Source organism: Pseudorasbora parva, chromosome 2 (assembly GCF_024679245.1).
Source record: "Pseudorasbora parva isolate DD20220531a chromosome 2, ASM2467924v1, whole genome shotgun sequence".
Classification (NCBI taxonomy): Eukaryota; Metazoa; Chordata; class Actinopteri; order Cypriniformes; family Gobionidae; genus Pseudorasbora; species Pseudorasbora parva.
Window position 1 is genome coordinate 261,135 of NC_090173.1, and position 20,880 is coordinate 282,014.

The 20,880-nt window shown below is 38.9% G+C and overlaps 1 protein-coding gene across 3 annotated transcripts in view; it reads left to right on the forward strand.

The window, feature by feature from the left end:
* Positions 1–811: 811 nt before the first annotated feature.
* zgc:65811 (uncharacterized protein LOC393524 homolog) overlaps positions 812–20,880 on the forward strand; it is a 38,575-nt gene continuing 18,506 nt past the window's right edge. For 2 of the 3 annotated variants that reach the window (XM_067453615.1, XM_067453600.1), the window contains exons 1-7: positions 813–946; positions 1,150–1,228; positions 5,256–5,358; positions 5,463–5,560; positions 5,872–5,946; positions 6,063–6,164; positions 6,329–6,418. In XM_067453615.1, the coding sequence (XP_067309716.1) occupies positions 1,169–1,228; positions 5,256–5,358; positions 5,463–5,560; positions 5,872–5,946; positions 6,063–6,164; positions 6,329–6,418 (528 nt within the window). In that variant the 5' untranslated portion in view covers positions 813–946; positions 1,150–1,168. Of the gene's footprint in view, positions 952–1,149; positions 1,229–5,255; positions 5,359–5,462; positions 5,561–5,871; positions 5,947–6,062; positions 6,165–6,328; positions 6,419–20,880 lie in introns of all 3 variants that reach the window. The other variant, XM_067453607.1, reaches the window with a different exon arrangement.

Sequence of the window (20,880 nt, forward strand, 5' to 3'; positions counted from 1 at the left end):
TTAGAGCATTGTCATGTTGGAAGACCCAGCCTCGACCCATCTTCAATGACCCGAAGCATAGCCAGGATAACCAAGGAGTGGCTCTGTCAGAAGCATATCAAGGTTCTGGCGTGGCCTAGCCAGTCTCCAGACCTAAACCCAATAGAGTATCTTTGGAGGAGCTCAAACTCTGTTTCTCAGCGATGGGCCAGAAACCTGACGGATCTAGAGGAGATCTGTGTGGAGGAGTGGGCAAGAATCCCTCCTGCAGAGCAAAACCTGCTGAAGAACTACAGCAAACGCTTGACCTCTGCTAACGCAAACAAAGGCTACTCGACCAAATATTAACATTGATTTTATCAGGCATTCAAATACTTATTTGCATCTGTATCATACAAATAAATAAAAATCATACACTGTGATTTCTGGATTTTTTTAATTTTATTTTTTAGATTATGTCTCTCAGTGGACATGCACCTACAACGCCAGTTTCAGACCCCTCCATGATTTCTAAGTGGGAGAACTGTCAAATACTTATTTTCCTCACTGTATATTTAGTCCAGCCCTGGTCTGAAGCATATCTGAAATCATACCAAAAAGGGAATTGAAACTATATATATATAATATATATAATATATATATATATAATATATATATATATATATATATATATATTCCTTCCTGATTCAAGGTTTCAGTGTAAATACTCCCCCTTTTTTTAAGAGTTTTTTTTTTAATTACACAACACCAGACGAATAAGGTTTCGTTTCCACACTACAGAAACTCTTCCCTCAGCCAGTGCCCCGTCACCGCAGAGCAAACAGGCGTGTGTGTGTGTGTGTGTGTGTGTGTGTGTGTGTGTGTGTGAGAGAGAAAGAGAGAGTGAGGAAACATTTCACCGAGGACAGCAACTGAACAAAGCTCCGCAGTCGATCGCGATAATATCAGCTCTTTTCTTCATTACGAGGCAAGGCAAGTTTATTATTTATATAACGATGGACACTCTAAATCATGAGCATAGAAATTATATATATATATAAAGGTATTTTTTAAGAAATACGTTGTTGGGGTTGCTTATTAACTTGTGTGTCCAGAGCACATATATTATATGTAAATGTCCCGAGCACGAAGGGCTGTATCGGGGTAATGTACTATAATGTGTGTCTGCAGTGAAGTAAACCGGCTCGGGATGGACGGGTGCGCGCAGATGTGTAAATGTTTCCTGATCTTGTTCAACATTCTGTTCGCTGTGAGTATGGCTCAGGGTTTGTTCATATGTGCTTGTCTATTGGCTCTCCTCTGATAAAAACGGCCTATAAATGTTTTAAACACCTGCAAATATGGGACTGGAGCGCTAGTTTCACTTTCAGCCCGTGTGAGTCAAATCTCTGCCTCATGTTCTCTGGCGTAGCCTATAGCCGTGTCTACTGCAGCACAATAATGCTTTCTTACTCAGTATCTGTCCTGTTTTCAGTCAAAATATCTAAAACTAGAAGTCTTTACTAGACAAGCAAAAGAATTTGCCTTGTTTTGGGGTGAGAAAAATCATCTTCATTCAAACAGAAAACAAGATTATTTTTCTCACCCCATTGGCAGATTATTTATCTTATTTTAAGCAAAAACTCTCTTCATTTTGAGTTATTTTTCCTAAAACAAGACATTCATTTATATTTGTCTAGTAAATGTTTCTTAATGGTAGAATTTGTAGATATATTTAGACTAGAAACAAGACAAAATAAGTAAGAAGAGCATGTTTTGCAGTGTAGTCAGGACTCGGGTCTGCAAACCCAGCCCACCGGCCCATGAGTTCCCCGTGAGTGTTTTTGCTGGGGTTAGGGCCTTAAACTGGAGTAAATAAATAAAACTAAGACAAATAGAGCAGAGTGGGGGAAAACGCCCCCACATGTTTTCCCCGAAATGACCACTAAAGGCGGTCGAGATCCGTTTCCCCTGTTGCTATGCACTGCGTTTGGCAACAGGGATAAACATGTCCTCGGAGAAGCTGACACCAGCGACATATTGCGCCATCATTTCAGATATTAGTGTTTAAGAGAACATTGGTCTGCAGGTTATCATAGGGACGTATGATAGATGAACTGTGAAGGGTGTAGTTTGAGAGCATATGTTATTTATAAGAAATATAACAAATTTTTAAAAATTAAACATAAAAAAATATTTGGTGATTAACTCCTGCCATAGTCACTCAAAACTTCTCAAAAAGTCTAGTCACATTTATGTTTTGTTTCACTGTAATGTAACCCCCCCCCCCACACACACACACACACTCTCTACCCTAATGATGGATGTTTTTGAACTTACTACAAATGAAGATGACAAACATAATATTGTACTTTTTTCTCACAGTGATGTTGAGCAAGGATGCAGTATTAAATTCTGTCATCATTTACTCACCCTCGTGTCTAAACCTGTATGACTTTCTCTCTTCCGTGAAGAACAAAAGAAGATACTTTGAAGAATGTTGGCAACCAAACCACTTTGGTTAGGCGACCATTGAATATTGTATGGGGAAGAAAAAAAAAACAGATTTAAATGATTTTCTTTTATATTACACAGAAATACATTAATTCAGGTTTGGAAGGGCATTATGGGGAGTCAATGGTCTCTTTTTTGGGTTGAACTGCCCCTTTAAAAACAATCATATTTTCAGGAGTTAACTCCTAACTTATGTAAGCCGCTGATATCGATCTTTCATGAGGTTCTCATCGAAATAACAGTTAGTTAAATTTCATTAGATCTATTAAAAGGTAATAAAACATTTAAAGAAAAAAAAAGCTTTGTCCTTAATGCATGGGATCCGAGCGGTTTTGCTGGATTATAATGACATTTAACTGAGTTTAACTCTAGGCCAGTTTCATTGAGGCTAACGGTAAGATTATAGTAGTCACAGTTTAACGTCTCGGCTACGTATGTAACCCTCGTTCCCTGAGGAGGGAATGGAGACGTAACGTCAGTGACTGACGAATGGGGGTTTCGCCTAGAAGCCAGTCATCTTCAAGAGCTAGAAAACACCCAATGGCAGTGCCAATGCTATGGGCATGCGAGATTTGCATACGTAACTCCGCCTACCCATGTGGGTATATAAGGAAGTAGCTGGCATGATCGCATTATGCTGACCTGCTGAGGAGCCAAGGCTGAGCTCTCGGCCGTTCCAGCGGTACAGCGGATGTGGCAGAGGGACGTTACGTCTCCATTCCCTCCTCAGGGAATGAGGGTTACATACGTAACCGAGATGCCAGATCGGGTCTGTGCTATTGACTGACAGAGGAGACCAGGGAAGGACGCGCGTTCCACTGGGGTCTGCTCTGAGAGGAGGCTGGCGACAGAGAGGGACAAGGAATGGGAGTGTCAGTTCTTTCTTTAACCCCATTAGGGTGCTGCTGACCCGTGGGCCAGCAGATGAACAAAAGATTCTCCCCCGGCCCTCCACCAGGGGAAGGAGCGGTCCTGCTACCGTCTCCCGGAAAGAACTGCCCATCCCTGAGCTGTCCGCATCCGGAGCGGACTGTGACGGCTTCCTCGGTGCGGCCCGTGTGAAGGCTGCTGAGAAGCAGCCGCCTGCCCCGCATCTCTGTAGGATTTCGCCACCATTGAAGATGAAAATCTACAGGCCTTGGAGAGGGATCGCCTCGCCAGGAGGAGGCGCTCTGGGTACACAGTTGCATCGCAACAGAGCACTCAACCAGGGGAATCCCAGTGTACCCTTTAGCTGCCGCCTCCCCACGGAGGGCGGAGAAGGCAGAGGAGGTCACGGAACAATCGTGGGAAGACAATGGGGCGTCCTGACGCGGTGCCCACAAGAACTAATTGTCCAACCAGGAGCGCTCAGGTCGGGGCGGAGAGTTCCCCTCCAACCTTAATCAGACTTAGGGACTGCAGACGAAAAATAGTTATTTTTACTAATACTGGCATATTTACATTGTGTTTTTATACAACAATGTTCATGAATATGCTTGGTCCCTATCAAATAAACGAATAAAGAAATGAACCCAAGTGCCGCTAAATGTTTTAGTTGCACTAAATATAGGTGACTGCACTGAATGGATTGCACTAAAGTTTGCTATAATTGATATAGTGACAATAAAGAATCTAGAATCTTGAATCTACTGCAGGGGAAAGCATGGCTGTCAGCTCTGGGTCCGACTCGGGCAATGCTAGCACACCCAAGGGCGGCAGCACAGCTGAATCATCATCCTCAGAGGACTCTAGCCCACCTTGAGATGCGGCGATCGACATCTCATCGTCATCTGGAGTCAACCTGAAGCCGACGGCTCGATTCTAATGCTCGCGGGTACCCTTAGGTCACCCTGGCCACCAGCCAAAGTGCCACCTCTCGTGGAGACGTCAGATTGGGGTGTGGCAGAGGGGACTCTCGCTCCAGAACAGAGTTCTGAACACAACTCATCCACAAGCGCCGCCTGAGCGTGCTGAAAGCCCAAACACGTCAGGCAGTGATTGTGCCCATCAGAAGGCGGCAGAGACCGACCGCACCCAGAAGCACACGGGCGAGCCATCCTGAAAAGGACGTGCCACGTGTGAGCTCTTTTTGTGAGAGGATAACCTCGCAGTCGATGCCGAAGTGCCCAGGGACCACACACCAGCTGGGTACTGGATCGTCAGATCAGCAGGCAGGAAGTATGGGATCCGTTGACACCAACACCAACTGGAGGTTCTTGTTATCTCAAAGAACTGACAGTTAACTCAGAAGGCTTTTGGAGTGAAGAGGTATGTAACCCTTGGCTCCGAAGCAGAAACATAATGCGATCATGCCAGCTACTTCTTTATATACCCACGTGGGTAGGCGGAGTTACGCATGCAAATCTCACATGCCCATGGCATTGGCACTGCCATTGGGCCTTTTCCAGATCTCCAAGATCTGGCTTCTAAGCAAAACCACCATTAAAAATAAAGTGACAAGTTTGTAGTTGTGTGTATTGCCGTTTTCCACTTTACCTCGTCATGTATTTACATGGTCGCGGCTGTTTACAGCTGATTTGCCACAGAACCTGAAATGTTCCCATTTCACTCGATTGTACAAAACTAAATTCGGAGTCAAAGTGCTGTTCATCACTTTATAGAGCAGCTGAAATGTAGCGTAGGTTCGTCTGTGGCTGCACATGATGATGATTGTGGTGATGATGATGATGATGATGATTGTGATGATGATGATGATGATGATGATGATTGTGATGATGATGATGATGATGATGATGATGATGATGATGATGATGATGATGCAGTGATGTTGTGTCTTTCAGCTGGTGGGATTCGTGCTAGTCGCTCTGGGAATTTGGCTCCGGTTCGGCGCTGAAACCAGAGGATTCTTCGACATCGATCTGAACACCTCCCAGTTCATTATCGGTTCGTCCTTCTCCTGGTTCTCATTTGACATCTGTTGAATTACAGGATATTAACACTCACCTTTCAGTCTGTAAGCTTCTCCGTGTCTGTGGTCTGTCTGGCAGGTGTGTCAGTATTGATCATCACTGGCTCTCTGATGGTGCTGGTCGCTGTTATCGGCGATTGTGGCGCTTGTAGCAACAGCAAATCTGCTCTTGGTGTGGTGAGGAACATACTTATTACAGATGCAGCTCTTATTCATACAGCAGATATAACTCAAGATCATCTCCTAAAGAACTGCATATGTTGACAAAGCTGTAAAACACCTTCAGGATTCAAACTCAGATTTGTACAGAGAATTTTTCCTAAACCAGTAAACTGTGAAACCTGCCATGAACTTAATGCAGTCTCAGCCAAGAAAGGCTGGAAAAGTCATGGCTATTCTCTTCTTTCCTTTGTGTGTGTCTGATGAAACTTACAATATAATCTGAGCTGTGTATGTACTGATAACATTTCTGTTTTTCTGATGTTCAGTTTTCTGGCCTGCTGACTTTTCTGATCATCATTGAAATAGCAGCAGGCGTGATGGCCTTCATGTGGAGTGGACAGGTATACACACACACACACACACACACACACACACCCACACACACACAGATCATCAGCAGCACATCTCTGTGTAATAGTGCAGATCTGAAGGCAGTTGTGTGTTTGCTGTGCTGTAGGTATCAGAAGAGTTGGCCAATTTCTACAGAACGATCTACGCTCAATATCTGAACACCAGGAGTCCCGGTCAAGCCATGACCCTCAAGCTATTCCACAACACTGTAAGCTGCACACACACACACACACACACACACACACACACACACACACACACACACACACACACACACACACACACACACACACACACACACACACACACACACACACACACACACACACACACACTATGAGGTCATCTAACAGCCGTGTGTCTGTGTGCCAGTTTGACTGCTGTGGCATCGGTGGACCGATTGAAGTGTTGGTGCGTGACACCTGTCCAGAAGGAAACTTCCTACAGCAGATCAGCTTTCCTGTGAGTCACTTCTACTTCCGAAACCTATAACGATAACTATATTAGTGTCCACACCAGCGGACGATAACTATAACGATAACTATATTAGTGTTCACACCAGCTGATGATAACTATAGCGATAACTATATTAGTGTTCACACCAGCGGATGATAACTATAGCGATAACTATATTAGTGTCCACACCAGCTGATGATAACTATAGCGATAACTATATTAGTGTTCACACCAGCTGATGATAACTATAACGATAACTATATTAGTGTTCACACCAGCTGATGATAACTATAGCGATAACTATATTAGTGTTCACACCAGCTGATGATAACTATAACGATAACTATATTAGTGTTCACACCAGCTGATGATAACTATAACGATAACTATATTAGTGTTCACACCAGCTGATGATAACTATAACGATAACTATATTAGTGTTCACACCAGCGGATGATAACTATAACGATAACTATATTAGTGTCCACACCAGCTGATGATAACTATAACGATAACTATATTAGTGTTCACACCAGCTGATGATAACTATAACGATAACTATATTAGTGTTCACACCAGCGGATGATAACTATAGCGATAACTATATTAGTGTTCACACCAGCTGATGATAACTATAACGATAACTATATAAGTGTCCACACCAGCGGATGATAACTATAACGATAACTATATTAGTGTTCACACCAGGGGATGATAACTATAACGATAACTATATTAGTGTTCACACCAGCGGATAATAACTATAGCGATAACTATATTAGTGTTCACACCAGCGGATGATAACTATAACGATAACTATATTAGTGTTCACACCAGCGGATGATAACTATAACGATAACTATATTAGTGTTCACACCAGCTGATGATAACTATAGCGATAACTATATTAGTGTTCACACCAGCGGATGATAACTATAACGATAACTATATTAGTGTTCACACCAGGGGATGATAACTATAGCGATAACTATATTAGTGTTCACACCAGCGGATGATAACTATAACGATAACTATATTAGTGTCCGCACCAGCTGATGATAACTATAACGATAACTATATAAGTGTCCACACCAGCGGATGATAACTATAGCGATAACTATATTAGTGTTCACACCAGCGGATGATAACTATAGCGATAACTATATTAGTGTTCACACCAGCTGATGATAACTATAACGATAACTATATTAGTGTTCACACCAGGGGATGATAACTATAACGATAACTATATTAGTGTTCACACCAGCGGATGATAACTATAGCGATAACTATATTAGTGTTCACACCAGCTGATGATAACTATAGCGATAACTATATTAGTGTTCACACCAGCTGATGATAACTATAACGATAACTATATAAGTGTCCACACCAGCTGACGATAACTATAACGATAACTATATTAGTGTTCACACCAGCGGATGATAACTATAACGATAACTATATTAGTGTTCACACCAGCGGATGATAACTATAACGATAACTATATAAGTGTCCACACCAGCTGACGATAACTATAACGATAACTATATTAGTGTTCACACCAGCGGATGATAACTATAACGATAACTATATTAGTGTTCACACCAGCTGACGATAACTATAACGATAACTATATAAGTGTCCACACCAGCTGACGATAACTATAACGATAACTATATTAGTGTTCACACCAGCGGATGATAACTATAGCGATAACTATATTAGTGTTAACACCAGCGGATGATAACTATAGCGATAACTATATTAGTGTTCACACCAGCGGATGATAACTATAGCGATAACTATATTAGTGTTCACACCAGCTGATGATAACTATAACGATAACTATATTAGTGTCCACACCAGCTGATGATAACTATAATGATAACTATATTAGTGTTCACACCAGCGGATGATAACTATAACGATAACTATATTAGTGTCCACACCAGCTGATGATAACTATAACGATAACTATATTAGTGTTCACACCAGCTGACGATAACTATAACGATAACTATATAAGTGTCCACACCAGCTGATGATAACTATAGCGATAACTATATTAGTGTTCACACCAGCTGATGATAACTATAGCGATAACTATATTAGTGTTCACACCAGCGGATGATAACTATAGCGATAACTATATTAGTGTTCACACCAGCTGATGATAACTATAGCGATAACTATATTAGTGTTCACACCAGCGGATGATAACTATAGCGATAACTATATTAGTGTCCACACCAGCTGATGATAACTATAACGATAACTATATTAGTGTTCACTCCAGCGGATGATAACTATAACGATAACTATATTAGTGTTCACACCAGCGGATGATAACTATAACGATAACTATATTAGTGTTCACACCAGCGGACGATAAATATAACGATAACTATATTAGTGTCCACACCAGCGGACGATAACTATAACGATAACTATATTAGTGTTCACACCAGCGGACGATAACTATAACGATAACTATATTAGTGTTCACACCAGCGGATGATAACTATAGCGATAACTATATTAGTGTTCACACCAGCTGATGATAACTATAGCAATAACTATATTAGTGTTCACACCAGCTGATGATAACTATAGCGATAACTATATTAGTGTTCACACCAGCTGATGATAACTATAGCGATAACTATATTAGTGTTCACACCAGCGGATGATAACTATAACGATAACTATATTAGTGTCCACACCAGCGGATGATAACTATAGCGATAACTATATTAGTGTTCACACCAGCTGATGATAACTATAGCGATAACTATATTAGTGTCCACACCAGCTGATGATAACTATAACGATAACTATATTAGTGTTCACTCCAGCGGATGATAACTATAACGATAACTATATTAGTGTTCACACCAGCGGATGATAACTATAACGATAACTATATTAGTGTTCACACCAGCGGACGATAAATATAACGATAACTATATTAGTGTCCACACCAGCGGACGATAACTATAACGATAACTATATTAGTGTTCACACCAGCGGACGATAACTATAACGATAACTATATTAGTGTTCACACCAGCGGATGATAACTATAGCGATAACTATATTAGTGTTCACACCAGCTGATGATAACTATAGCAATAACTATATTAGTGTTCACACCAGCTGATGATAACTATAGCGATAACTATATTAGTGTTCACACCAGCTGATGATAACTATAGCGATAACTATATTAGTGTTCACACCAGCGGATGATAACTATAGCGATAACTATATTAGTGTTCACACCAGCTGATGATAACTATAACGATAACTATATTAGTGTTCACACCAGCGGATGATAACTATAGCGATAACTATATTAGAGTTCACACCAGCGGATGATAACTATAACGATAACTATATTAGTGTTCACACCAGCGGATGATAATTATAGCGGTAACTATATTAGTGTCCACACCAGCGGACGATAACTATAATGATAACTATATTAGTGTTCACACCAGCGGACGATAACTATAATGATAACTATATTAGTGTTCACACCAGCGGACGATAACTATAACGATAACTATATTAGTGTTCACACCAGCGGATGATAACTATAACGATAACTATATTAGTGTTCACACCAGCTGATGATAACTATAACGATAACTATATTAGTGTTCACACCAGCGGACGATAACTATAGCGATAACTATATTAGTGTTCACACCAGCTGATGATAACTATAGCGATAACTATATTAGTGTTCACACCAGCTGATGATAACTATAGCGATAACTATATTAGTGTTCACACCAGCTGATGATAACTATAGCGATAACTATATTAGTGTTCACACCAGCGGATGATAACTATAGCGATAACTATATTAGTGTTCACACCAGCGGATGATAACTATAGCGATAACTATATTAGTGTCCACACCAGCTGATGATAACTATAGCGATAACTATATTAGTGTTCACACCAGCGGATGATAACTATAACGATAACTATATTAGTGTTCACACCAGCTGATGATAACTATAACGATAACTATATTAGTGTTCACAACAGCTGATGATAACTATAACGATAACTATATTAGTGTTCACAACAGCTGATGATAACTATAACGATAACTATATTAGTGTTCACACCAGCTGATGATAACTATAGCGATAACTATATTAGTGTTCACACCAGCTGATGATAACTATAACGATAACTATATTAGTGTTCACACCAGCGGATGATAACTATAACGATAACTATATTAGTGTTCACACCAGCGGATGATAACTATAGCGATAACTATATTAGTGTTCACACCAGCGGATGATAACTATAACGATAACTATATTAGTGTTCACACCAGCTGATGATAACTATAGCGATAACTATATTAGTGTTCACACCAGCGGATGATAACTATAACGATAACTATATTAGTGTTCACACCAGCTGATGATAACTATAACGATAACTATATTAGTGTTCACACCAGCGGATGATAACTATAACGATAACTATATTAGTGTTCACACCAGCTGATGATAACTATAACGATAACTATATTAGTGTTCACACCAGCGGATGATAAATATAACGATAACTATATTAGTGTTCACACCAGCGGATGATAACTATAGCGATAACTATATTAGTGTTCACACCAGCGGATGATAACTATAACGATAACTATATTAGTGTTCACACCAGCTGATGATAACTATAGCGATAACTATATTAGTGTCCACACCAGCTGATGATAACTATAATGATAACTATATTAGTGTTCACACCAGCGGATGATAACTATAGCGATAACTATATTAGTGATCACACCAGCGGACGATAACTATAGCGATAACTATATTAGTGTCCACACCAGCTGATGATAACTATAACGATAACTATATTAGTGTTCACACCAGCGGATGATAACTATAACGATAACTATATTAGTGTTCACACCAGCTGATGATAACTATAGCGATAACTATATTAGTGTTCACACCAGCGGATGATAACTATAGCGATAACTATATTAGTGTCCACACCAGCGGACGATAACTATAATGATAACTATATTAGTGTTCACACCAGCGGACGATAACTATAATGATAACTATATTAGTGTTCACACCAGCGGACGATAACTATAACGATAACTATATTAGTGTTCACACCAGCGGATGATAACTATAACGATAACTATATTAGTGTTCACACCAGCGGATGATAACTATAACGATAACTATATTAGTGTTCACACCAGCGGATGATAACTATAGCGATAACTATATTAGTGTTCACACCAGCTGATGATAACTATAACGATAACTATATTAGTGTTCACACCAGCGGATGATAAATATAACGATAACTATATTAGTGTTCACACCAGCGGATGATAACTATATTAGTGTTCACTCCAGCTGATCTCAATCTGTCAATGGATCTCTAGCTTCCTGACAGACCGGCAGCAGCGAGTGAGACTGGGTAAACTCACATCCAGCACTCTTACAATCAGCACTGGTGCCCCCCCAGGGGTGCGTTCTCTCCCCACTGCTCTTCTCCCTGTACACCAATGACTGCACTTCTAAAGACTCCTCTGTCAAGCTTCTGAAATTTGCAGATGACACCACTGTCATCGGCCTTATCCAGAACGGTGACGAGTCTGCTTACAGACTGGAGGTTGAACAGCTGGCTGTCTGGTGCAGTTATAACAACCTTGAGCTGAATGCGCTCAAAACGGTGGAGATGATAGTGGACTTCAGGAGGAACATCCCAGCACTCCCCCCACTCACCATCATGAACAGCACTGTGGACGCAGTGGAGTCATTCAGGTTCCTGGGAACTACCATCTCTCAGGACCTGAAGTGGGACAATCACATCGACTCCAATGTGAAAAAGGCTCAGCAGAGACTGTACTTCCTTCGTCAGCTGAGGAAATTCAACCTGCCACAGGACCTGCTGATTCAGTTCTACTCAGCTGTCATTGAGTCGGTTATATGCACCTCCATCACTGTCTGGTTTGGTTCAGCTACCAAATCAGACATCAGGAGACTGCAACGTACCATCCGGACTGCAGAGAGGATTATTGGTGCCAAACTGCCAACCCTCCAGGACCTGTACTCTTCCAGAGTGAGGAAGAGAGCGGGTAAAATCATCACAGACTCCACTCACCCCGGACGCCTCTTGTTTGAACTGTTACCGTCAGGACGGCGACTCCGATCACTGGCCACTAGAACATCTAGGCATAGGAACAGTTTCTTCCCACAGGCCATTTCCCTCTTGAACAGTTACCCCCCCCCCCCCCCCCCCCCCCAAGGCAAATGCCTGTAAGTGCAATTATTCCCACTTTTTAGTGCAATATCTCCTAAACTCAGGTGATTACTTATATTACTTATATTATTTATTATTTATATTTATTCTCTCCACCCAAATACTGTAAATGCTCATAATCTACGTCTTCTGACTAAACGTAACCGTGACCTTATACGGTTCATATTTTTCTTCATATTTTTATTCTTAGAATTTTTTTTTTATTACCGTGTTGTATTGTATTGTTTATGTGCACTGGAAGCTTCAGCACCAAAAAAAATTCCTTGTGTGTGAAAGCACACTTGGCAATAAAGCTCTTTCTGATTCTGATTTCTGATTCTGATTCTGATTCTGATTCTGATGATAACTATAACGATAACTATATTAGTGTTCACACCAGCGGACGATAACTATAATGATAACTATATTAGTGTTCACACCAGCGGATGATAACTATAACGATAACAATATTAGTGTTCACACCAGCTGACGATAACTATAGCGATAACTATATTAGTGTTCACACCAGCAGATGATAACTATAACGATAACTATATTAGTGTCGACACCAGCTGACGATAACTATAACGATAACTATATTAGTGTTCACACCAGCTGATGATAACTATAGCGATAACTATATTAGTGTCGACACCAGCTGACGATAACTATAACGGTAACTATATTATCGTTCACACCAGCTGATGATAACTATAACGATAACTATATTAGTGTTCACACCAGCGGATGATAACTATAACGATAACTATATTAGTGTTCACACCAGCTGATGATAACTATAACGATAACTATATTAGTGTTCACACCAGCTGATGATAACTATAGCGATAACTATATTAGTGTCCACACCAGCTGACGATAACTATAACGATAACTATATTAGTGTTCACACCAGCTGATGATAACTATAGCGATAACTATATTAGTGTTCACACCAGCGGATGATAAGTATAGCGATAACTATATTAGTGTTCACACCAGCTGATGATAACTATAGCGATAACTATATTAGTGTCGACACCAGCTGACGATAACTATAACGGTAACTATATTATCGTTCACACCAGCTGATGATAACTATAACGATAACTATATTAGTGTTCACACCAGCGGATGATAACTATAACGATAACTATATTAGTGTTCACACCAGCTGATGATAACTATAACGATAACTATATTAGTGTTCACACCAGCTGATGATAACTATAGCGATAACTATATTAGTGTCCACACCAGCTGACGATAACTATAACGATAACTATATTAGTGTTCACACCAGCTGATAATAACTATAGCGATAACTATATTAGTGTTCACACCAGCGGATGATAAGTATAGCGATAACTATATTAGTGTTCACACCAGCTGATGATAACTATAGCGATAACTATATTAGTGTTCACACCAGCTGACGATAACTATAGCGATAACTATATTAGTGTTCACACCAGCAGATGATAACTATAGCGATAACTATATTAGTGTCCACACCAGCGGATGATAACTATAACGATAACTATATTAGAGTTCACACCAGCTGATGATAACTATAACGATAACTATATTAGTGTTCACACCAGCTGATGATAACTATAGCGATAACTATATTAGTGTTCACACCAGCTGACGATAACTATAGCGATAACTATATTAGTGTTCACACCAGCGGATGATAACTATAGCGATAACTATATTAGTGTTCACACCAGCTGATGATAACTATAACGATAACTATATTAGTGTTCACACCAGCTGACGATAACTATAATGATAACTATATTAGTGTCCACACCAGCGGATGATAACTATAACGATAACTATATTAGTGTCCACACCAGCTGATGATAACTATAACGATAACTATATTAGTGTTCACACCAGCGGATGATAACTATAGCGATAACTATATTAGTGTTCACACCAGCGGATGATAACTATAACGATAACTATATTAGTGTTCACACCAGCTGATGATAACTATAACGATAACTATATTAGTGTTCACACCAGCTGATGATAACTATAGCGATAACTATATTAGTGTTCACACCAGCGGATGATAACTATAACGATAACTATATTAGTGTTCACACCAGCAGATGATAACTATAGCGATAACTATATTAGTGTTCACACCAGCGGATGATAACTAACGATAACTATATTAGTGTTCACACCAGCTGACGATAACTATAACGATAACTATATTAGTGTTCACACCAGCGGATGATAACTATAACGATAACTATATTAGTGTTCACACCAGCTGATGATAACTATAGCGATAACTATATTAGTGTTCACACCAGCGGATAATAACTATAGCGATAACTATATTAGTGTTCACACCAGCTGATGATAACTATAGGGATAACTATATTAGTGTTCACACCAGCTGATGATAACTATAGCGATAACTATATTAGTGTTCACACCAGCGGATGATAACTATAGCGATAACTATATTAGTGTTCACACCAGCTGACGATAACTATAATGATAACTATATTAGTGTCCACACCAGCGGATGATAACTATAACGATAACTATATTAGTGTCCACACCAGCTGATGATAACTATAACGGTAACTATATTAGTGTTCACACCAGCGGATGATAACTATAACGATAACTATATTAGTGTCCACACCAGCGGATGATAACTATAACGATAACTATATTAGTGTTCACACCAGCGGATGATAACTATAGCGATAACTATATTAGTGTTCACACCAGCGGATGATAACTATAGCGATAACTATATTAGTGTCCACACCAGCGGATGATAACTATAGCGATAACTATATTAGTGTTCACACCAGCTGATGATAACTATAGCGATAACTATATTAGTGTTCACACCAGCTGATGATAACTATAGCGATAACTATATTAGTGTTCACACCAGCTGATGATAACTATAACGGTAACTATATTAGTGTCCACACCAGCTGATGATAACTATAGCGATAACTATATTAGTGTTCACACCAGCTGATGATAACTATAGCGATAACTATATTAGTGTTCACACCAGCTGATGATAACTATAGCGATAACTATATTAGTGTTCACACCAGCTGATGATAACTATAGCGATAACTATATTAGTGTTCACACCAGCTGATGATAACTATAGCGATAACTATATTAGTGTTCACACCAGCTGATGATAACTATAGCAATAACTATATTAGTGTTCACACCAGCTGATGATAACTATAGCGATAACTATATTAGTGTTCACAACAGCTGATGATAACTATAGCGATAACTATATTAGTGTTCACACCAGCTGATGATAACTATAGCGATAACTATATTAGTGTTCACACCAGCTGATGATAACTATAGCGATAACTATATTAGTGTTCACACCAGCTGATGATAACTATAGCGATAACTATATTAGTGTTCACACCAGCTGATGATAACTATAGCGATAACTATATTAGTGTTCACACCAGCGGATGATAACTATAGCGATAACTATATTAGTGTTCACACCAGCGGATGATAACTATAGCGATAACTATATTAGTGTTTACACCAGCTGATGATAACTATAGCGATAACTATATTAGTGTTCACACCAGCGGATGATAACTATAGCGATAACTATATTAGTGTTCACACCAGCTGATGATAACTATAGCGATAACTATATTAGTGTCCACACCAGCTGATGATAACTATAGCGATAACTATATTAGTGTTCACACCAGCGGATGATAACTATAGCGATAACTATATTAGTGTTCACACCAGCGGATGATAACTATAGCGATAACTATATTAGTGTTCACACCAGCGGATGATAACTATAGCGATAACTATATTAGTGTTCACACCAGCGGATGATAACTATAGCGATAACTATATTAGTGTTCACACCAGCGGATGATAACTATAGCGATAACTATATTAGTGTTCACACCAGCTGATGATAACTATAGCGATAACTATATTAGTGTTCACACCAGCGGATGATAACTATAGCGATAACTATATTAGTGTTCACACCAGCTGATGATAACTATAGCGATAACTATATTAGTGTTCACACCAGCTGATGATAACTATAGCGATAACTATATTAGTGTTCACACCAGCTGATGATAACTATAGCGATAACTATATTAGTGTTCACACCAGCGGATGATAACTATAGCGATAACTATATTAGTGTCCACACCAGCGGATGATAACTATAGCGATAACTATATTAGTGTTCACACCAGCTGATGATAACTATAGCGATAACTATATTAGTGTTCACACCAGCTGATGATAACTATAGCGATAACTATATTAGTGTTCACACCAGCTGATGATAACTATAACGGTAACTATATTAGTGTCCACACCAGCTGATGATAACTATAGCGATAACTATATTAGTGTTCACACCAGCGGATGATAACTATAGCGATAACTATATTAGTGTTCACACCAGCGGATGATAACTATAGCGATAACTATATTAGTGTCCACACCAGCGGATGATAACTATAGCGATAACTATATTAGTGTTCACACCAGCGGATGATAACTATAGCGATAACTATATTAGTGTCCACACCAGCGGATGATAACTATAACGATAACTATATTAGTGTCCACACCAGCTGATGATAACTATAGCGATAACTATATTAGTGTCCACACCAGCTGATGATAACTATAACGATAACTATATTAGTGTTCACACCAGCGGATGATAACTATAGCGATAACTATATTAGTGTTCACACCAGCGGACGATAACTATAACGATAACTATATTAGTGTTCACACCAGCTGACGATAACTATAACGATAACTATATTAGTGTTCACACCAGCTGATGATAACTATAGCGATAACTATATTAGTGTCCACACCAGCAGACGATAACTATAGCGATAACTATATTAGTGTTCACACCAGCGGATAATAACTATAGCGATAACTATATTAGTGTTCACACCAGCGGATGATAACTATAACGATAACTATATTAGTGTTCACACCAGCGGATGATAACTATAGCGATAACTATATTAGTGTTCACACCAGCGGATGATAACTATAACGATAACTATATTAGTGTTCACACCAGCGGATGATAACTATAGCGATAACTATATTAGTGTTCACACCAGCGGATGATAACTATAGGGATAACTATATTAGTGTTCACACCAGCGGACGATAACTATAGCAATAACTATATTAGTGTCCACACCAGCGGATGATAACTATAGCGATAACTATATTAGTGTTCACACCAGCGAATGATAACTATAACGATAACTATATTAGTGTTCACACCAGCGGATGATAACTATAGCGATAACTATATTAGTGTCCACACCAGCGGATGATAACTATAGCGATAACTATATTAGTGTCGACACCAGCGGATGATAACTATAGCGATAACTATATTAGTGTTCACACCAGCGGATGATAACTATAGCGATAACTATATTAGTGTTCACACCAGCGGATGATAACTATAGCGATAACTATATTAGTGTTCACACCAGCTGATGATAACTATAGCGATAACTATATTAGTGTTCACACCAGCGGACGATAACTATAGCGATAACTATATTAGTGTTCACACCAGCTGATGATAACTATAGCGATAACTATATTAGTGTCCACACCAGCGGATGATAACTATAACGATAACTATATTAGTGTTCACACCAGCGGATGATAACTATAGCGATAACTATATTAGTGTTAAAACCAGCTGATGATAACTATAACGATAACTATATTAGTGTTCACACCAGCGGACGATAACTATAGCGATAATTATATTAGTGTTCACACCAGCTGATGATAACTATAACGATAACTATATTAGTGTTCACACCAGCGGATGATAACTATAGCGATAACTATATTAGTGTTCACACCAGCTGATAATAACTATAGCGATAACTATATTAGTGTCCACACCAGCGGATGATAACTATAACGATAACTATATTAGTGTTCACACCAGCGGATGATAACTATAGCGATAACTATATTAGTGTTAAAACCAGCTGATGATAACTATAACGATAACTATATTAGTGTTCACACCAGCGGACGATAACTATAGCGATAACTATATTAGTGTTCACACCAGCGGATGATAACTATAGCGATAACTATATTAGTGTCCACACCAGCTGATGATAACTATAGCGATAACTATATTAGTGTTCACACCAGCGGATGATAACTATAACGATAACTATATTAGTGTTCACACCAGCGGATGATAACTATAGCGATAACTATATTAGTGTTAAAACCAGCTGATGATAACTATAACGATAACTATATTAGTGTTCACACCAGCGGACGATAACTATAGCGATAATTATATTAGTGTTCACACCAGCGGATGATAACTATAACGATAACTATATTAGTGTTCACACCAGCGGATGATAACTATAGCGATAACTATATTAGTGTTCACACCAGCTGATAATAGCTATAGCGATAACTATATTAGTGTTCACACCAGCGGATAATAACTATAGCGATAACTATATTAGTGTTCACACCAGCTGATGATAACTATAGCGATAACTATATAAGTGTCCACACCAGCGGATGATAACTATAACGATAACTATATTAGTGTTCACACCAGCTGATGATAACTATAACGATAACTATATTAGTGTTCACACCAGCGGATGATAACTATAACGATAACTATATTAGTGTTCACACCAGCGGATGATAACTATAACGATAACTATATTAGTGTTCACACCAGCGGATGATAACTATAGCGATAACTATATTAGTGTTCACACCAGCTGATGATAACTATAACGATAACTATATTAGTGTTCACACCAGCGGATAATAACTATAACGATAACTATATTAGTGTTCACACCAGCTGACGATAACTATAGCGATAACTATATTAGTGTCCACACCAGCGGATGATAACTATAGCGATAACTATATTAGTGTTCACACCAGCTGATGATAACTATAGCGATAACTATATTAGTGTTCACAACAGCTGACGATAACTATAACGATAACTATATTAGTGTTCACACCAGCTGATGATAACTATAACGATAACTATATTAGTGTTCACACCAGCTGACGATAACTATAGCGATAACTATATTAGTGTCCACACCAGCGGATGATAACTATAGCGATAACTATATTAGTGTTCACACCAGCTGATGATAACTATAGCGATAACTATATTAGTGTTCACACCAGCTGATGATAACTATAGCGATAACTATATTAGTGATCACACCAGCGGACGATAACTATAGCGATAACTATATTAGTGTCCACACCAGCTGATGATAACTATAACGATAACTATATTAGTGTTCACAACAGCTGATGATAACTATAACGATAACTATATTAGTGTTCACACCAGCGGATAATAACTATAGCGATAACTATATTAGTGTTCACACCAGCTGATGATAACTATAACGATAACTATATTAGTGTTCACAACAGCTGATGATAACTATAACGATAACTATATTAGTGTTCACACCAGCGGATGATAACTATAACGATAACTATATTAGTGTTCACACCAGCGGATGATAACTATAGCGATAACTATATTAGTGTTCACAACAGCTGACGATAACTATAACGATAACTATATTAGTGTTCACACCAGCGGACGATAACTATAGCGATAACTATAGCGATAACTATATTAGTGTTCACACCAGCTGATGATAACTATAGCGATAACTATATTAGTGTTCACACCAGCGGACGATAACTATAGCGATAACTATATTAGTGTTCACACCAGCTGATGATAACTATAGCGATAACTATATTAGTGTCCACACCAGCGGATGATAACTATAACGATAACTATATTAGTGTTCACACCAGCGGATGATAACTATAGCGATAACTATATTAGTGTTAAAACCAGCTGATGATAACTATAACGATAACTATATTAGTGTTCACACCAGCGGACGATAACTATAGCGATAATTATATTAGTGTTCACACCAGCTGATGATAACTATAGCGATAACTATATTAGTGTTCACACCAGCGGATGATAACTATAACGATAACTATATTAGTGTTCACACCAGCGG